The sequence below is a fragment of the Colias eurytheme genome, chromosome 19, assembly GCF_061535395.1.
Source record: "Colias eurytheme isolate Ceu_HAF_F1 chromosome 19, ilColEury1 Martin Lab GWU primary, whole genome shotgun sequence".
NCBI classification, from domain to species: Eukaryota; Metazoa; Arthropoda; class Insecta; order Lepidoptera; family Pieridae; genus Colias; species Colias eurytheme.
Window position 1 is genome coordinate 531,510 of NC_142998.1, and position 13,780 is coordinate 545,289.

The following is a 13,780-nucleotide window of genomic DNA, read 5'->3' on the forward strand; positions in this document are numbered from 1 at the left end:
AATATACATTCGCCATAAACACATTGTTCGGTTGTTTATGTGCGCGGCTTTTCCCAAAATTTGTAACGGATTAACGGAATTAATTTGCTAATACGTTTATTTTTACATCGTATTTTTACAAAGTCCCCAATTTTACGAGAGCGGCGTAAAATTTAAGCCCCGATAAGCCGTCACATAATCAATTCGAGCTTTCTAGAACATTTACACTTTGTAAATAAAAACCTTTCGATTGTGAAGAGAGTTTTATTTAGTTACGATGTGATTAATTTTCAATCAGAGAAATGAATCAGCGATTAGGATTTTTTTCAATTGATGCAAAGTATTTTTACACGTGGTCAACGTAATAATGTATGTATTTTATAGGTATATGTGAAAATTTGTGTACATCCGTGTCGGTATGGTAATGACAATGTCGGTGAAAATACTTCGGACTCCCTCAAGATTAAGATTTCAATGTATGTAGATATTTGTAGATAGACTTAAATCTTAAAAACCTATTTAATTCATGTAACAATACAAGTACTTCTATTCTAAAGTTTTAAAGTGTAATGAAGTAACAACAACATTAAGATTCCAATACATTGCTACAACTAGAACGGATAAATATTTAACCTGGCAAATCTTGCATGAAATCTTAATGATGTTAACACAAAGTAGCGATTGGTTACAGCGCCATCTAGCGGTGGGATGCGGTAAACATTCGGGAATTCCAGAACTTTTAATTCAAAATGTATGAATAATTGTTGTAATTTATGATCTCGTCGCGAATTGTTTTTGTTTCGGCAATAAATAATGTGTATTCGTTGAAAAATAATACTAGGTATCGTTAAATATGCTACAGAAAGATACTAATTTTATCCTGATAGAAATTTTGTTTAGGTTTTTGTGTGTAGTGAAACTCCAAAAACATCACCTCTTTTTTACTACTGTCTCGCAATGTAATTTCAATTAGCAAAATGATTAAAACATTTTTGGGTTAAAATATTCAAATTCCATTTCAAAAAACATAAAACTATCACATAAGTAATTCACCTTTAAGTATAATAATAGTAACTTGTTAATATTCCACATAACAAGGAACTTTACAAGCTCTACAGATTCTAAGCTCAGCTAAAAGGTTTCAATATTCCAAGGGAATACATCTCCATTCCGATCCGGATCCCGCAACCTCCGGGATTACGTAATCGTAGCATAGCAAGATTCGTAGAACCACCGTAGAGCTCTCGTAGCGCTCACGTAGCACATAGCTGTACGTGTGCTACATAGTTTTGAGGTATATAAATTTATTGAATCTATACTAATATTATAAAGCTGAAGAGTTTGTTTGTTTGAATGCGCTAATCTCGGGAACTACTGGTCCGATTTGAAAAATTCTTTCGGTGTTAGATAGCTCATTTATCGAGGAAGGCTATAGGCTATATATCATCACGCTACGGCCAACAGGAGTGAAGCCACGCGGGTGAAACCGCGCAGAGCAGCTAGTTGTTGATAAAGGAAACAGATGTAACAAATCAGAGTAAGTCTATTTGTAAACAATAAAAATTGTGTAATTAATAGCAATAAATAAAATGTGTAGTGTAGTTTGCTTACCCAGCATTATCTTTCTTATAAACTCAAACATTTATGTTTATTAGTTCATAGAGCTTCTACACAATTAATTTTCCCTACTATCAACCACTAATGACGTCACTGGATACTAAAACCAGAATTGAAAACATTGGAAGCATTAATCTGTGTCAACAGGCCGTCGAATTCGTAATTAAGAAGTTTATCATAAAGCAAAAAATTTAACATCGAGAGCACTAGGGCCGAAATATCGTTTTTGCAGTGGTCTGAGTGTTGGAGTTAAGAGCTATTACGCACTGTCGACAAGTCGCTGGCGACTCAGTCGCCGGCGACTGTGACTTACTATAGTTTAAATAGGGGCTTGCGCACTTAGTCGTCAGTCGTCCAGGAGTAATAACAGTCGCCGGCGACTGGTCGACAGTGCGTAATAGCTCTTAATGAAAGTATTTATATATACGTCATGTTTCAGTTAATTGGATCTAAGATAGCAAAAATATTTTCAAATCAGCTCCATCACTTATTAAATGTGATAGAGACACAATCTTTAAAAATGTATTTAATTTAGAGGAAATAATAACACATCTTTTCAATTAAAAAAAGTATTTAAAACTTATTATTGTGTACAAAGTACTTACAAACAATATTGTCGCGACCAAAAAAACTGTAATATTGGGTTATATACAGGGTGTCCCAAAAAGTAGTGATGAACGGAAGTTGGGAGGTAGAGGACCTAGAGGGCTATCCGAATCACCCCCATGTATGTTATGCGATTTTTCGTATTTTCGGAGTTATGACGTTTTTTTTCAATTTTTCTACTATCGCCGAGTACGATGATATTTTCACTCATGGTGACGTCAATTATTGCGGAATATGCTTGATTTTTTTTGTGCTAAGCTGAAAGATAGGCCAATTCAGTATGGTAATATTTACTATCGTTAGATCTTTGAATGAAATAAAAAAAAGAATTAAATGCCAAGAAAGATAAAATTACCCAGTATGTTCACCACTTCAAGGGCCCGTAAAAAAATAAAATCACATGAAAAAAGTTTTCCGTTTGGCTTTTAAAAACTTGCTCTATCTATCAGGTAGCTACCCTGAAAATTTTATTTTATTATTCAGAAGGCTTCAATCGAAAAATTGAAATCTAAATGAGGTAAGTGAAAAAATTGAATTAACATGATGATTAATAAAAACAAATTAAAACCAATAACAAGGTGTTTAATTACCAGAAATTTTTAAAATAACCCCGCTGTTGCTCAGTGCAAGTGCGACATCACCGTAAAAAGTTGTCTTTTAAATGTCTGAATGCCCTTTTATCATTTTTAATGGTTTCTTCTGCTACTATGAATTTCGGGGTTATTTCGTCCAAATTGTGGCAGTCTCTCGTCTATGTAGTATCCCCACGGAAAAAAATTAATAGGGTTAATGTCCGGGGACCGTGGAGGCCAGGCTAAAGGGCAAAGATACCCTGAAAGATGGATTGGTCGTTGCAGCCTGCGCATGCGCCGGTGACGCCTGCCTTAAATCCTGGCCTCCACGGTCCCTCGACCTAAACCCCATTGAATTGTTTCAATGGGGATACTAAAAAGACCTCGGCTACTTGAAAGAATGCCACAATTTGGACGAAATAACCCCGAAATTCATAGTAGCAGAAGAAACCATTAAAAATGATAAAAGGGCATTCAGACCTTTAAAAGACAACTTTTTAAGGTGATGTCGCACTTGTATTGAGCAACAGCGGGGTTATTTAAAAAATTTCTGTTAATTAAACACCTATTTATTGGTTTTAATGATCATCATGTTAATAAAATTTTTGCACTTACCACATTACATTTCAATTTTTCGATTGAAGCCTTCTGAATAATAAAATTAAATTTTTAGGGTAGCTACCTGATAGATAGAGCAAGTTTTTAAAAGCCAAATGGAAAACTTTTTTTTATGTGATTTTATTTTTTTATGGGCCCTTGAAGTTTTGAACATACTGGATAATTTTATCTTTCTTGGCATTTAACTCTTTCTTTTATTCCATTCGAAGATCTAACGATAATAAATGTTACCATACTGAATTGACCTATCTTTCAGCTTAGCACACAAAAAAAATCAAGCATCTAGCGCAATAATTCACGTCACCATGAGTGAAAATATCATCGTACTCGGCGATAGCAGAAAAATTGAAAAAAACGTCATAACTCCGAAAATACGAAAAATCGCATAACATACATGGGGGTGATTCGGATAGCCCTCTAGGTCCTCTACCTTCCAACTTCCGTTCATCACTACTTTTTGGGACACCCTGTATACAAAAAAGTTAGGTATATTGTGTACACAAGGTGATCCACGCAACTTCATCGACTCGCAAAAAAAAATTATGTATTCTGCTCCGCTTGTGATGTTATGAGTATTAATAATTTAATAATTTCATGATCGTTTTCGCCAACGTCCATACCACGTTGAATACACCGGTTCTCGTCCGATCACCGAAGTTAAGCAACGTCGGGCGCGGTCAGTACTTGGATGGGTGACCGCCTGGGAACACCGCGTGATGTTGGCTTTTGTTGAAAATTATTGAAATAAATTTTTATAATTTTATTTCAAAAATTAAAAACACCGCGAACACTTGCTACCCAACTTTACCTGATGTTATTTTAATTTGCATTGTATCCCGGCTGTGATGAATGCGAAAAAAATTCGTTTTTGATATTATCTACTTAACTATATTCAGGTTTATCATTTTATGTAAAACAAGCATATTATTATTTCCGACATAAACTTACGTTCATAGTACTTCATACTAAATTGAATACAGAATAGGGATTTTATAATTAATACGCTCCAACTTTGTAAGTACCTGTTATTTATTATTACAAATAAATGTGTAAAGCCAATATTATTGATGTAAAACATCTATAGGCGCACGTAAAACCGATTTCTGGCGTGGCGACGCATCAGCATGCCGCGGCCGTGGAGACGCGACGCGTCGATATAGTGTCACGTATTGGTCTTGTACCATTGAGTTAATATTATGTACTACTAATAATACCTCAATGCCCTCAATGGTGTGTATATATGGTGTGTACAGTGTACTTATCACATCTGCAAGGCATCCCGTGACGGCTCACATTTTTACAAACTAGGTACGTCCTACTAATATGGATATGTGTGTGTGTATGTTTGTTACTCTTTCACGCAAATACTACTGAACCGATTACAATGTTTACCACACATATTATAGAGGGTAACTTCGATTAACACATAAGATAGGTTTTATCCCAGAAATCCCAAGGAAACGGGAACTATGCGGGTTTTTCTTTGAAAACGCGGGCTAAGCCGCGGGCGGAAAGCTAGTGTACTGTGTACAGTAATTTTACAAACTCTAGAGGAGACAGCATTTAGTTGGGATTGAAACCATTTAAGTATTTTGTAAGACCTATCGCCAACGTCCATACCACGTTGAATACACCGGTTCTCGTCCGATCACCGAAGTTAAGCAACGTCGGGCGCGGTCAGTACTTGGATGGGTGACCGCCTGGGAACACCGCGTGATGTTGGCTTTTTGAAATTATTTTTTGTAATATTATGACATAAACTACATAACACAAAGCTAATAAGACTGTATGTTGAAAAAATTTTGCAAGATAATAAAAATTAAAAATATGTACAACAATACTCTTACATTGTTGCAGGGAAACAAGAAAAAGATAGTTTTTTAATTCAGGACATGATAACATTAATAGTAACATTCGTAATTTTATCGTAATATTGTCATATATTCGTATCAAAAATATTTATACAAGTTTTTTCACACTATCCAAATTTTATTAAATAAAACGCAAGTTTTTATGTAGACATTTATTTCGCAAACTATTCTAATACATTGCTTTGCCAAACTGATGTTATCTGACCAATGAAATACACTTTGCCACTAATTGCATAAACAAATTAAACAGAGACACTTTATCAGTGTCTTTTACAAACAATGACAGATTTCCGAGAAATTTTACAAGTTCAGCCAAAAACAATTTTTGTTACCTGACACAAAAATGCATATTTATCAAATTCAAAGTGACATTTATCTTAACTCTATAATCTATGCTTTATAAACATCAGTGTGTTTATAGTTAATCTTCTTGTCTATGCCCAGAAGCTGTCGAATGATAAACTGTGGTAACCTCTTGTGTTTCCAGCGAGTGGGTAAAGGTGTATGGTTCGCTTTTTCAATCTTGCTGGCTACATACTGCTCAGCGGAGAATTCATGAGCTTGCTTCACCATCATGGCCAGTTCGTTTTGGAAGATCTTTTCTTTTTTGATGCGTCGGTTTTTCTTTACCTGAAAGTTTTAATAGTTTATTAGGTAAGTTGGAAATATGGTAAAGTGTAGTAAAATGTGATTATGTTGATATGTATGATATGGTATTTTGTTTCATACAATATACTTAGTACCTACTACCTACTAATTTGAAAGAATTTCTAGTTAACAATAGTAGGTCCTAGGTGCAAAAATAAATATTGGAGTTTGAGTTAAAACCATGAGGCATCTTAATAATTAGATTAACAATGTTTCCAAGGAATGAAATAGCAAATATATAATTTCTCCCGCTACACTTATGCCTAGATCTATAAATTAGTTATGACAAAATGAAGATAGCTTTGCTCTTGCATTGTTACAGGATATTCCTATGAGAATTAGATGTTACACCACTGTAATAACCAGCCTATATCACTCCCTTGCCTCCTCACAATCTCCAGAAACAAACAAATGCCCTTTTTCATGTATAATATTAGTAGGGAATCAGCTATCAGTGTAATACAGATCATCAAAATTAGTACAATCATTGATTGACAAACATTGATATCTAATTATGCAAATGTTTAGAATTTACAGTAAGTTGAAAGGATATAAATACTGACCCTCGCCCAACGATGTCTCATTCTCTTCCACAGCTTCCTTCTCTGATGTTTCTTCATTTTCTTCCTTCTAATTACGATCAAACGAATGGCTTGCTTCTCTTCCTGTTCAAGCGCTGGTAAACCAATTTCATCTTTCTTCCAATTTGAATCAATTAATGGCAAAATTGATCTAGGATTAACTATCGGCGTATATGATAATGGATCTCTCTTTATTTTTCTTTCAGAAGGCTTTTCTTGGATCTCAAAGTTAATACTACGAGGACTGAAGTAAACCGTCTTGACTTTTGACACCAAATCATATTTTGGTTTCTCTATGCATGGAGTGTTGATCGGCTTGCACTCTTTTAGCGTGTTTAATGCCGTTTTTATATTCACCAACCGTAAATCTGGAATTATGTAAGGAATAATATTATTATAGCGAATGTAACATAACCTAAAATTAAAAACAAAATTTGTTAACTACTCACATTTTACGGTGTTTTGAAAGGAGCTCAACATTTTTACAACTAGCAAAATTGTCTTCTACTATATAAAATTTAAAGCATTATAGTATAATGATTAATGTTTTATTTTCATATAATTCCTAAATATCCATAATCCCAAACCAAACGTCCTACTTTTTAATGTCACTGTGACAAATGACAATTGACAACTGATAGAGAATTGACGGTTACAGACAAAAAATGCTAAATTAAAATGTCAGTTTGCCAAAAAACTCGCGTCGATTTAAAAATAAAACAAAATAAATATTGAAACTAGTTGACAATAATCTGAATTTAAACTTTTTATTACATAGGTATGAATTGGAAAGTTTAAATTAAACGCGCTTTTATGTTCCAAGGTAACGTCTAAACACTTTTGCTAATCACGTTATTTATTTGCCTATATTTTGTTTCATACACGGATTTCACCGATAGAAGAAGATTAATATCTTCTTTGAGATTCAAAAATTACATAAAATTATTAATGGGCTCCTTATAGATATAAATTAATACACATCAGTAGTTAAATTATTTATTTATTTTTTTAAACATATAATTTAATTATTAATTTTTAACAAATCTCTATCATGAGGAACAGCACCAACATCACCTACTACAGCAATTGCCATCTGATTAACTGAAAACAAATGATTAATATAAAATAAGGCATTGTAATAAACTGGAATGAGTTCATAGACAGCAATTATTATTGTAACTTATATAGGTAGTAAAGTATTTTTATTTAAATTAACAGAATCTTAAAAAAATACGATTGGCTAAAATTTCAATTTCCTTACTTTTAGTCGACAAACATTTAGCAGTGCACGCTATCTCATCCACAGTGATCGCGTCTATCATAGCGAAGCAGTCGACCACGCTGTCCAGCTGAATGTTACTGGCGAGCTGCAGCGCCATGCCTTCAGACGATGTTGCTGCGTCTTCTTCGTGGAGAGCTAGATTTACTTCTGTAAAGCAAAAAAATAAGCTTCTTACTTCTTATTGCACGCCTCATAAGCGAAGCGTTGAGGTGGGTACTACTGTCACTTCGCGCAAAACATCTGATTTTTCAAACTTAAAATGTCTTTATGTATCATACATTGCACTTGTAAGATAATACATACACACACATATTAAGAAAAAACACTATTTTTAACGTTCATGATATTTTTGATGTCATTTTTGTTATTTAAACTAGTTAAAAAACAGTTTAAAAAAGTTCTGTCTTGGACGTCCGTGTGTCTGTATGTGCGGATCCTTTTTCTTGTTAACACGATAGCGACCGAAATACTTTACTAATCGAGTCTTTTTTTTTCTCTTACGCTTGAGTATGCTCAGGAATAGAACCCTTTCATTTTTCAGGGTCTGATTCGATGTGGTTTAATTGTTATTAAATAAACAAAAATAATAATTAATAAATATTTAATAAAAAAAAATTATGAGGCGTGCACTTTTGGATTTTCCAAATTATTTTATTTTATTCGCATATACGTACCTACTTACTCGGATTACCATAAAATAAAGTGTCGTGAACAGTGAAAAGTAAATAATTAGATCATATTAAATTCCGAGTTTAAAATTGTCTATTTACCTTTTTCTATACCGTAAAATAGTTAAACCAGTTAATTATAAATAATATTTTAATAACTTTCTTTTGTGACGTACAGATTTTTAATTGTCTACCTATAGAATTAATCAATAGAAAGATAATTATTAGTAACGGTGTTAGGTCATTGGAAGAATTTTAGCTTTAGAACTTACTTAATCTCTTCTTGCCTATTTCAATTTGTTTAAAGTCCAAAGCACCGACGTTTGTGAGAAACTCGACGAGTGCGCTGGCGCTCTGGCAAGCTGACTGTGCACGAGTGTTGCATAATATACCTATTGATAATTTAGTCTTAATTTTACGTAAATAGAGAATACAACGAAAAAAACTTTTATTAAGCTATTGCATAGCTTCTATCGCGGGGACCGAATCGAGAAATTCCGTAACGAAAAAACCTCACACACCCCACTCCGACGGGCTCGGAGGTGTGGCTTGAAGGCATGCTATGCAATAGCTTTACCGCGCCCTTAGCCCTTTATAGAGGAAAATGAACTATGTACAAGTAAACGACAGTAAAATTACACTAAATATTCAAAATTAACAAATGTAAGTACCTATCCCGCATTTTAAACTCAAACAAACACAAACTCAAACATTTATCCATTCAATTAGATTTCTTATAAAAGCACTTTTGAATCAATCATTTAAAAAAAACAATTATCTAACCAAATACCCCCGTCTCCATATACGATATATTAAAAGCTCTGTAGTTGGTATAGATGTCGTCTCCAGCCATGAGGCCAAGCGGGCCCTGTGGGGTGCGGTCCAGGTCGTGCTGGCCAGAACTCATGTTACCGGTACCACACGCGGCTGCTATTATTGCATGCTTGAAAAGGTCCCTGTTGGGATTTGGAAGTGGTAAATAGTATGACAATATCAATAGATTATGCTAACAGAATTTATTGACCATATATTTTTTTAGAAATATATGGTCAATTTCAGGATCAACAACAAGAGAAAATGTGTCAAATGCTGTGCCTATGTTCCTTTATTTATTTTAATGGGAACATAGAAAACCAACAGGCAAAGTCAACATTTTGATTCTGCAAACTCCATAATATTTGATTTTGATTTAACTACCGTATAATAACAATAACAATTGATTTAATATCAACAATATAGGACGTAAATACAAAATAACACCTACGTCACATCATAAGTTCCGCAGCCAGGCACGACTGCTGCGATACAAGTATCTTTTCCAGCTCCTAGGTCACAATACTCAAACCCAGCTTTTGGTCTCGAAGCCATCTGTGGTCGTTCTGGGGGCCTGATCTATACATCAAGGATTTAATGATGAAAAAGATTAACTATATACTAACTTTATAAAAGTAAGTAAATCTTATGCAGCCTACAGCCTACTTAACTACCTTCATCATTATTATTATCATCAAGATGATGGATCTTTTCCTATATAAACTTGAAATTTTTTTAGAATGTCTGAACTAACTAACCTGTAAAGTAACTATTTACTACGATCTTACATCAGAAAACTTACCCTAGACGTTTCAATATTATCAGCTATTTCCAAAGTCTCTTCAAAAGGCACTCCGACACTCGCGACTGTACATTGAGAAGACTTGAAGTTCTCATAAACAAACGCACATATTCTCTCGTGAGACATGCTTGCGACCCTGCTCTCCTCGCAATAAATAGAATTGGCTAAGGGTCCCGCCCAGCAGGCTTTCTGAACGAGATCAATACAGAGCTGTTCTGGTGTTAGTCTAAATAAGTCATCCCTGACTTGCGGCATGCAGTCATCGATTTCCCAATGGTTGTAACACATCCTATAGAAGAATATTTCTTTAAACTAGCTATAGCTATGCATATATGAAAATGAAATGATGCCAAACTTCGAAAAATTCAACCTATTCCAATATGCGATAGCCAGACTATGATAGATTTACCTGGCGGCCGTGTCCAGCAAATAGTATTTAACATCAGTAAACACAGGGAGGGGACAGGCGAGCGTGTAGGCAACGTATTGCCTATTAGAGGTAACTGTAAGATGTGCTCCAGATTGCTGTAACACTCTCATCTTGGAGAAAGCGGTATACCCACACCCGGAGGCTGGTGACGTCGCTCTTAGGAAATGGGTTACGCCAAAGTCGTCTTTCGTCTCGAAGCGGGATCCTGCCTATAAACTGATGTCTATTGTGATCTTTGAATATAATTGTGTATTTTAGTTAATAAATTTTGTAAATGAAATTGTGTTTTTTTGTTTGTTTCCGTTTAAAAAGCGTATTAACAGGCGTCTTCTTTATGTCAAAGGAACAACTTTTTATTTTTCGTTTTACTACAGATTCGGCATTACAATTGTATTTTTGGAAGTAAATTCTGATAACACATCACTATCATTCGTAATTCCTAATTACTAATATAGAGTAGACAGACATACAGTTTATGTAGGTATTGAATTATTCAATAACTTATGACTTATTCCCAATCAATATACCAGTCCTATACCAATTTTCTACACATAAACTATAATTTCTCCAATCTAAGACCTGAAACATAATAGTGCAAGCCGCCATCTGATTCCCCATGGCCTTCGCAGCAGCAATCTTGATGCCGTTCATCATTTCTGACCTCTGGACCCGCAGCGGGCCATACTGGGAGCTCGGCCAGCACAGGGTCCACACTGAGTTGCTTTGGGAAAACCTTCTAACACTCCGGTAGTAAAACGACATAATTATATTTTAATATGTTATGGAATGACAATGAAGATACCAAAAAGTAAGCCACAAAGATACCAAATTTTAGTTTGACAGCGATGGGTGTTTAAAAAGTTCAAATATAAAGATATCTATACAATAATATAAAACTGATTGTTTGTTTGTTTGAACACGCTATCTTAGGAATTGATGAAAATAATAATGACTAATTACCTACTAATGAATTTTACTTGTTCTCTTGTATTATGTTTGTATCAACTTGTAAAAGAAATTTAAATCGATATTTTAGTTTTATATTATTCATGCTTTTATAAGTAGTTATACATTTGTAAAGAATAGAAAAAAAATCGATCACGAGGATCGACTCGAACCCTCGTCTTCTGCCTTGCAGGGCGACGCCTTACCACTCGGCCACCCGCCAGAGCAATCGCATTTATTCTATTCTTTCTGCATTATGGTTTAAAAAATTTATACACCGAAATTGTCTAAGTACATGCTAGTATAAAAATATCATTTATAGATAAGACTTCTGTTTCCATCGCGGCTTTGTTCGCGTGAATTTCATTTAACCGTTTGACACAATATGTTCCAAAGCACACTTCTATCGTCAACACTGTTTTCAAGACAACATGTTTTTCCCTTATTTCTTATCTCTTACCTTGATAAAATTCATCAACATCCCTTTGAAGTCAAAGCGATATAGGTACCTACAAAGATACACTGTTGTATTAAATTTTAATATATTATATATAAATCACGTGTCACAATGTTTGTCCTCAATGGACTCCTAAACCACTTAACCGATTATAATAAAATTCGCACACCTTGTGCAGTTCAATCCAACTTGAGAGATAGGATAGTTTAAACATGTAGGTACCACGGGCGAAGCCGGGGCGGACCGCTAGTAGTATTATATTAATAGGGATTGCCACAATCAGGAAAACCATTCTTATCATGAGTAAATCTTGCATTGCAACTGATAAAGATGAACTACAATGTTAATTATTTAATTAAGTTACAGGGTGTTCAATTATTTCAATATCAAATTAAAAAAGCTTCGGTATTATTAAAATCAAAGCAGTGCAAGAAAGTCGTGCGCGCTAATCTCAGGAACTACTGGTCCGATTGGAAAAATTCTTTCGGTGCTAGATAGCCCATAGTCTATATAGCCTATAGCCTTCCACGATGAATGTGATGATATATATCATCACGCTAAGACCAACAGGAGCCACTCGGGTCAAACCGCGGAGCACAGCTAATTAAAAATAATCACTCCCTTTTAAGCACTGATTGCAGACGCCATAAAATCGATAGTTTGGAAAAAAAATGTTTTTAAGTTTAAAAATCATAGAAATATTTTTTTCGATAGTTAGAACAACCTATCACTTTTATGGCCCCCTACTCTGTAAGACAACAGCTATTTTGTAATCGTTTTAATGCTATCCGATATACCTACTTAGTTACTTTATGTTTATTTGTTCAGGTACTCAATGTCAAGTTAACATTAACAATTGATTAACATACATTTAATTTATCTCACTGTACATACAAAGTAAATATTATTGATTGTTAAAAATATATAGTATAATAATAATGTTCATAGCAGTTAGTAGTCTACTTACAAGCCGCAGGGGACTCATTTATTGCATAATATATAGGCACTCTCTATAATTTCTACTACAAATTGTCCACCTTAACAGGATCTTAGAACTTTCTTAGATCATATAAAGTGGTTCTAAAAGTGCGATTAGTATAAAACGCTAATAATCTATAGAAGTCTCTCAAATATTAAGACTTAGCCATGGATAAGGCATGTAACGTGATGGATGAACACTTTAAAGACGGTCCAGCATTTTCCAAATTCCTCGACAACAATGATCCCCTCGGACATTTACGACAGAGGTTCTATATTAGAAAAAATACAATTTACATGTGCGGAAATTCGCTGGGCTTAATTTCCAAGGATGCAGAAGACACAACCCTTGATTTGATACAAAAATGGAAAAACGAAGGCGTACAAATATGGAATGTAGATGACAATAAGTACTACTTATATTCTTCTCAAATAGCAAAGCTTATGGCTCCTCTAGTGGGAGCTGACGATGACGAAATAGCGGTTGTAGGCTCGACCACCGTCAACATTCACCAAGTGATAAGCACTTTCTATAAACCCACCAAGGATCGATACAAAATACTGCTCGATGATTTAAATTTCCCCACCGATAGATATGCTATAGACAGCCAAGTAAGGTTAAAAGGTTATACACCCGAAGAAGCAGTTAAAATTGTTAAATCGGTGAACAAATTCATAAACGAAGACGACGTAATTGAAGCACTGACTGATGATGTAGCAATAGTATTCCTACCATCTGTTTATTATAGAACTGCCCAGATACTGGATATGAAAAAAATAACCGACGCAGCGAAAGAAAAAGGTATTATAGTAGGCTGGGACTTATGTCATGCAGTGGGAGCAATAGAGATAGATTTAAAATCTATAGACGCGGATTTTGCTGTGTGGTGTACGTATAAGTATTTGAACGGTG

General features: G+C 34.5%; 2 protein-coding genes and 2 non-coding genes across 4 annotated transcripts; 2 read left to right on the plus strand and 2 right to left on the minus strand.

The window, feature by feature from the left end:
- The first annotated feature begins 3,998 nt into the window (after nucleotides 1-3,998).
- LOC149899909 (5S ribosomal RNA) lies at nucleotides 3,999-4,117 on the plus strand. Its single transcript, XR_016457861.1, has one exon. It is a non-coding gene; the product is annotated as a 5S ribosomal RNA (ribosomal RNA).
- An 881-nt stretch (nucleotides 4,118-4,998) lies between these two features.
- Nucleotides 4,999-5,117, plus strand: LOC149899910 (5S ribosomal RNA). The gene has a single exon (XR_016457867.1). It is a non-coding gene; the product is annotated as a 5S ribosomal RNA (ribosomal RNA).
- A 283-nt stretch (nucleotides 5,118-5,400) lies between these two features.
- LOC149899911 (uncharacterized) lies at nucleotides 5,401-7,102 on the minus strand. The gene is made up of 3 exons (XM_090113086.1): nucleotides 6,942-7,102; nucleotides 6,475-6,860; nucleotides 5,401-5,893 (listed from the first exon to the last, which is right to left on the minus strand). The coding sequence occupies exons 1-3, from the start codon at nucleotides 6,970-6,972 to the stop codon at nucleotides 5,654-5,656; spliced, it is 657 nt and encodes a 218-aa protein (XP_089969212.1). The 5' UTR covers nucleotides 6,973-7,102; the 3' UTR covers nucleotides 5,401-5,653.
- A 411-nt stretch (nucleotides 7,103-7,513) lies between these two features.
- Nucleotides 7,514-11,249, minus strand: LOC149899912 (uncharacterized). The gene is made up of 8 exons (XM_090113112.1): nucleotides 11,067-11,249; nucleotides 10,467-10,696; nucleotides 10,058-10,346; nucleotides 9,707-9,834; nucleotides 9,226-9,398; nucleotides 8,715-8,834; nucleotides 7,754-7,921; nucleotides 7,514-7,593 (listed from the first exon to the last, which is right to left on the minus strand). The coding sequence occupies exons 1-8, from the start codon at nucleotides 11,247-11,249 to the stop codon at nucleotides 7,514-7,516; spliced, it is 1,371 nt and encodes a 456-aa protein (XP_089969238.1).
- Nucleotides 11,250-13,780: the final 2,531 nt, after the last annotated feature.

What these genes read in the sequence shown, in the direction of transcription:
- LOC149899912 (XM_090113112.1), bottom strand. Translation starts at nt 11,249, where the DNA reads ATGTCGTTTTACTACCGGAGTGTTAGAAGGTTTTCCCAAAGCAACTCA. An exon ending in ATAATATTGAAACGTCTAGG is followed by an intron (nt 9,835 to 10,057) that starts GTAAGTTTTCTG and finishes CTTGATGTATAG; the next exon opens with ATCAGGCCCCCAGAACGACC. An exon ending in AATAGGCAAGAAGAGATTAA is followed by an intron (nt 7,922 to 8,714) that starts GTAAGTTCTAAA and finishes TTTGCTTTACAG; the next exon opens with AAGTAAATCTAGCTCTCCAC.
- LOC149899911 (XM_090113086.1), bottom strand. Translation starts at nt 6,972, where the DNA reads ATGTTGAGCTCCTTTCAAAACACCGTAAAAT. An exon ending in CTTTCAAAACACCGTAAAAT is followed by an intron (nt 6,861 to 6,941) that starts GTGAGTAGTTAA and finishes ACATAATTCCAG; the next exon opens with ATTTACGGTTGGTGAATATA. An exon ending in TGAGACATCGTTGGGCGAGG is followed by an intron (nt 5,894 to 6,474) that starts GTCAGTATTTAT and finishes TAAAACTTTCAG; the next exon opens with GTAAAGAAAAACCGACGCAT.